At 44.8% G+C, this 5,335-nt stretch overlaps 1 protein-coding gene across 1 annotated transcript in view; it reads left to right on the top strand.

The window, feature by feature from the left end:
- The window catches only part of prkar2a (protein kinase cAMP-dependent type II regulatory subunit alpha), a 47,620-nt gene that overhangs the window by 39,833 nt on the left and 2,452 nt on the right, over positions 1 to 5,335 (top strand). Inside the window, exons 6-10 of the mRNA XM_022757551.1 lie at positions 2,005 to 2,146; positions 2,590 to 2,691; positions 2,992 to 3,066; positions 3,145 to 3,210; positions 3,575 to 3,713. Of these exons, the coding sequence (XP_022613272.1) occupies positions 2,005 to 2,146; positions 2,590 to 2,691; positions 2,992 to 3,066; positions 3,145 to 3,210; positions 3,575 to 3,713 (524 nt within the window). The remainder of the gene's footprint in view (positions 1 to 2,004; positions 2,147 to 2,589; positions 2,692 to 2,991; positions 3,067 to 3,144; positions 3,211 to 3,574; positions 3,714 to 5,335) is intronic.

Raw genomic sequence — 5,335 nt, 5'->3', positions numbered from 1 at the left:
CCCCATTTGTCTCTCTACTGTCCTGTCCATTAAAGGCACAAAAAGCCCAAAAAAATAACTAAAAAACAAAACAAAGATGGCGGCTTCTGACCTCTACCACCACAGAGAGAACAGACCCAGCAGTGTGGGGCTGCCCATGGTTTGTCCCTTCACAGCCTCCATCATTCTTGGCCTGGCACATATCAGTCCAGCGCAGAGGGTCAGTCCACTTGTTATGTGCTATCTGTCCATCTGCACACACACTGTCTAACACAGCGGGTGTCTTACAGGAGACATGCCATGACCTTTAAGAGCAGCACGCCTGCCTGCTCATATACTGTTGCGGGGTTTCCCCTGGCCTGTCGCAGGCGAAGGCGGGAGCTAATGTCACTAGCAGGGTGGGGTGTGAGCGCAGACACAGAGATGGAGGGATAAAGAAAAGGAAAAGAAAAGCAGGAAAGAAAACAGGACAGAGAAACACATTGTTTTTAATCTCTTTATTGTCATTAAACGTTGTCCATACATCTCCTTTGCATTCCTGCTGGAGAAACATAATGTGAGCCAACAATAGAAACACATTAGTCTCTGCTGTCAGCTGTGAGAGCTGCTGCTGTTCTGTGTGTTATTGATGATATTCACACAACGAAACCTCCACAACCTCCTGATGAGGCATAAAAGAGACTGAAAGCATAACTGTACCCTCCAAGCCTCTACTCATACATGTGTACTACAAATATATGTGTACTACTGATATATGAGGACCCGCCTTCACACAGAAACCTGAACCATTGTGTTCTGAAGCCTTGAGGAAAGGAAGGAACTGGAATTTACCCAGAATCCCTCAGGGCAAGCAGTAAATATATAAGGGAGGGTCTGATATGTAAATGATGTGAGGAGGATACTCAGTTCTGATTGGCTGTAACCACACAAGTTAATTTGAATGTGTTAATGTTCCAACTAAAAGTCATCACTAGTATCCACTGTTGACTTGTCCTCGATGTCTCTGCTGTAGTGCTAACATCATTCTGCTAACACTGAAAGCTCCTGGTTAAGAAATCACTGAGGCTCATAACATAATATAACATAACATAATATAATATATCATAACATAACAATATAACATAACATAACATAACATAATATAATATAATATATCATAACATAACAATATAACATAACATAACATAACATAACATAATATAATATAATATATCATAACATAACATAATATAACATAACATTACATAATATAATATATCATAACATAACAACATAACATAACATAACATAACATAACATAACATAATATATCATAACATAATATAACATAACATAAGACACACTTCAAAATGCACCAGCCTTGTTCTTATTTCTTTACTCAAAGAATTCAGAATTGTGTGAGTTTAAACTTTTGTTATTTATTAAGAAGTAAAATGGTTGAAATAGAATGTTCTTCTTCTTGGCTCAGATTGACTGTGTGAAGTTTATCAATGGTCTCAGCTTTCACATATAGAGAACAAGCAGCCCAGTGTTTTAAACTGAGCTCAGGTAACCCACGACACAAGTGATCATCGTCCCCATCACCGTGGTAACCGTGGTAATCCAGTCAAACTAATTCTTCACCAGCGACCACACAGCCAATGGGAGGAAAGGCTGTCTTTCAAAATGACTGGTTAATCTACAATGCTGCTAATTACCTTCACCAGGTTTAATCCGGGGGGGGGGGGGTTACTGACTATCAGTAACATATGATGGTGTACATGCAGACATAGAACAGTGTTGAATAGAACTACACACAGACTAACAGACTGTGTCCAGAGGCCACTGATCATCTGTAATTAGTGTCTGTTTGAACCAGTCAGTGGATCAATAAACTAAACACCAGCTCCTCTTCACTTTGGACCAATTAAGGAAATCAATCATTAATTTGTTTTTCCTTTTAGCTTTAATTCTTGCTGCTTTCCCTGTTTCCTGTTCATGTTTTTCTCTGTTCCTAACCCCCCCCTCCTCTCTCTCTGTCTTCAGGGGGGTGTATGACATCGTGGTATTAGGAACATGTGTGGGTCAGTATGATAATAAGGGCAGCTTCGGGGAGCTGGCTCTCATGTACAACACGCCACGTGCCGCCACCATCATCGCCACCCAGGAGGGGGCGCTATGGGGACTGGTAAGAACAAAGAGCCCAGACAGAAGGAGGTGTGATACTCTGCAGTCTGACTGTTTGTGTTAGTACTGATGTAGAGAGCACTCTGATGATGGTTGATCATGTGCAGCTCAGTCACTGGTTGAATGTTGGAGCTCAGTTTAAACTCGGTGAGTTGTTCTGCTTCTGAATGGAGTGTGTTCTCTATGAATGGAGCTGTGTGCTCTGATTGCTGCTGCGGCAGCTCCCCCGTGTGGTTGACGTGAGGAGGAGCACAGTCAGAGAGGAGCTGTTTGTTTACTCCTGTTTGTTTCCTGTTTGTTTCCTCCTGTTTGTCCTGTTTGTTTCCTGTTTGTTTCCTCCTGTTTGTTTACTCCTGTTTGTTTCCTGTTTGTTTCCTCCTGTTTGTTTCCCCTTTTTTGTTTCCTGTTTGTTTACTCTTGTTTGTTTACTCCTGATTGTTTTAGGACCGTGCCACATTTCGTAGACTCATTGTGAAGAACAACGCCAAGAAGAGGAGGATGTATGAGTCGTTCATTGAGTCTGTGCCCTTACTCAAATCACTGGAGGTGAGTTCACAGTTAGCCACTCAGCTAACAGCTAACAGCAGCTACTACACACTGGGAAGAGTTGATGAGGGATAAAGTTCTCACTCTTGAGAGAAGAAATGATGGTTTTAATTCTGGTGAGAACAAAAGTACTTTAGTTACTTATATTCTACATCAGCAGCATTTCACCACAACACTGTGTTTATACAGTCACTGTGGTTTAAACTGAGAGTGGTCAAAAGCAGAGGAGACAGAGAATGAAGGAGTGACTCCCTGCTCCTCTCTCTGCTTCTCCTGAGTTTCTCCTCCTCTTTTCTCCAGGCGACAGAGAGGATGAAGATCGTGGATGTATTAGGAGCGAAGCAGTTCTCAGATGGTGAACGCATCATCACACAGGTGAGACACAGAAACAGCTGAGATGGTGTCTCACGTCTCACACAGAGCAGTTTTAATAAGTTGTGTGTTTCTCCTCAGGGAGACAGAGCTGAGTGCTTCTTCGTCGTAGAATCTGGGGAGGTGAAGATCATGATGAAGAGTAAAGTAAGTCGCCTCCTTTGATTTGAGGATTTTACCTGAAGGTGAATGTATTTCTCTGTTCCCTCCAGTTCTCCTCTACAGCTCTGCAGCTGTCTCTTCTCTGTTGGTTCAGATGTTTCAGTTGAATCAGTATAACAGCTGATTAATTCTTTATCAGTTCATCTCAGTGCAGATGATCTCGTCAGTGACGACCTTCGTTCCCCATTAAAAACCACCACAGCACAACAGTGTTATTAGGTTTTGCCTAGCAACAGCAGGAATCACAGTAGTCTGTTAGCAGCTGAGAGCTTCTCATTCTCAAGAATGAGAAGCTTGGTGGTTCCTCACCTTTAATCATCTCCTCTGCCCCCCCGCCCCCGCCTTGCAGACGAAGGCGGATCATGCAGACAATGCGGAAGTGGAGATAACGCGCTGTAGCAGGGGTCAGTACTTTGGGGAGCTGGCCCTGGTCACTAACAAGCCCCGAGCCGCCTCAGCCTACGCAGTCGGCAGCGTCAAGTGTTTGGGTAAGAATGAAACACTGAGCCACACTCATCACACTCGTCACATTCCTCACACTCGTCACATTCCTCACACTCGTCACATTCCTCACACTCATCACATTCCTCACATTCCTCACACTCGTCACATTCCTCATATTCCTCACACTGGTCACATTCCTCACACTCGTCACATTCCTCACACTCGTCACATTCCTCACATTCCTCACACTCATCACATTCCTCATATTCCTCACACTCGTCACATTCCTCACACTGGTCACATTCCTCACACTCGTCACATTCCTCACATTCCTCACACTGGTCACATTCCTCACATTCCTCACACTCGTCACAGTCCTCACACTCGTTACACTCGTCACATTCCTCACATTCCTCACATTCCTCACACTCGTCACATTCCTCACACTCGTCACATTCCTCACACTCGTCACATTCCTCACACTCGTCACATTCCTCACACTCGTCACACTCGTCACACTCACTCGTCACACTTGTCACAATCACACTCGTCACACTCATCACATTCCTCACACTCGTCACATTCCTCACACTTGTCACATTCCTCACACTCGTCACACTCCTCACATTCCTCACACTCGTCACATTCCTCACATTTGTCACATTCCTCACACTCGTCACACTCCTCACATTCCTCACACTCGTCACATTCCTCACACTCGTCACATTCCTCACACTCGTCACATTCCTCACACTCGTCACATTCCTCACACTCGTCACATTCCTCACACTCGTCACATTCCTCACATTCCTCACACTTGTCACATTCCTCACACTCGTCACATTCCTCACACTTGTCACACTCGTCACACTCACTCGTCACACTTGTCACAATCATCACACTCGTCACACTCATCACATTCCTCACACTCGTCACACTCACTCGTCACACTCACTTGTCACAATCCTTACACTCGTCACACTCACTCGTCACACTCGTCACACTCACTCGTCACACTCACTCGTCACAATCCTTACACTCGTCTCACTCGTCACACTCGTCACATTCCTCACACTCATCACATTCCTCACACTCGTCACACTCATCACACTCGTCACATTCCTCACACTCGTCACATTCCTCACACTGGTCACACTTGTCACATTCCTCACACTCATCACATTCCTCACACTTGTCACATTCCTCACATTCCTCACACTCGTCACATTCCTCACATTCCTCACACTCGTCACATTCCTCACACTCGTCACATTCCTCACACTGGTCACACTCGTCACATTCCTCACACTCGTCACATTCCTCACACTTGTCACATTCCTCACATTCCTCACACTCGTCACATTCCTCACATTCCTCACACTCGTCACATTCCTCACACTCGTCACATTCCTCACACTCGTCACGATCATCACACTCGTCACATTCCTCACACTCGTCACACTCACTCGTCACACTCGTCACACTCCTCACACTTGTCACACTCGTCACACTCGTCATACTCACTCGTCACAATCATCACACTCGTCACATTCCTCACACTCGTCACACTCACTCATCACAATCATTACACTCGTCACACTCACTCGTCACACTCACTCGTCTCACTCGTCACACTCATCACAATCATCACACTCGTCACATTCCT

This window comes from Seriola dumerili, unplaced genomic scaffold, assembly GCF_002260705.1.
Source record: "Seriola dumerili isolate Sdu_G_001 unplaced genomic scaffold, Sdu_1.0 BDQW01000283.1, whole genome shotgun sequence".
Classification (NCBI taxonomy): Eukaryota; Metazoa; Chordata; class Actinopteri; order Carangiformes; family Carangidae; genus Seriola; species Seriola dumerili.
Note: the sequence above shows the minus strand (reverse complement) of the source record. Positions and strands in the feature narration are given on the sequence as shown.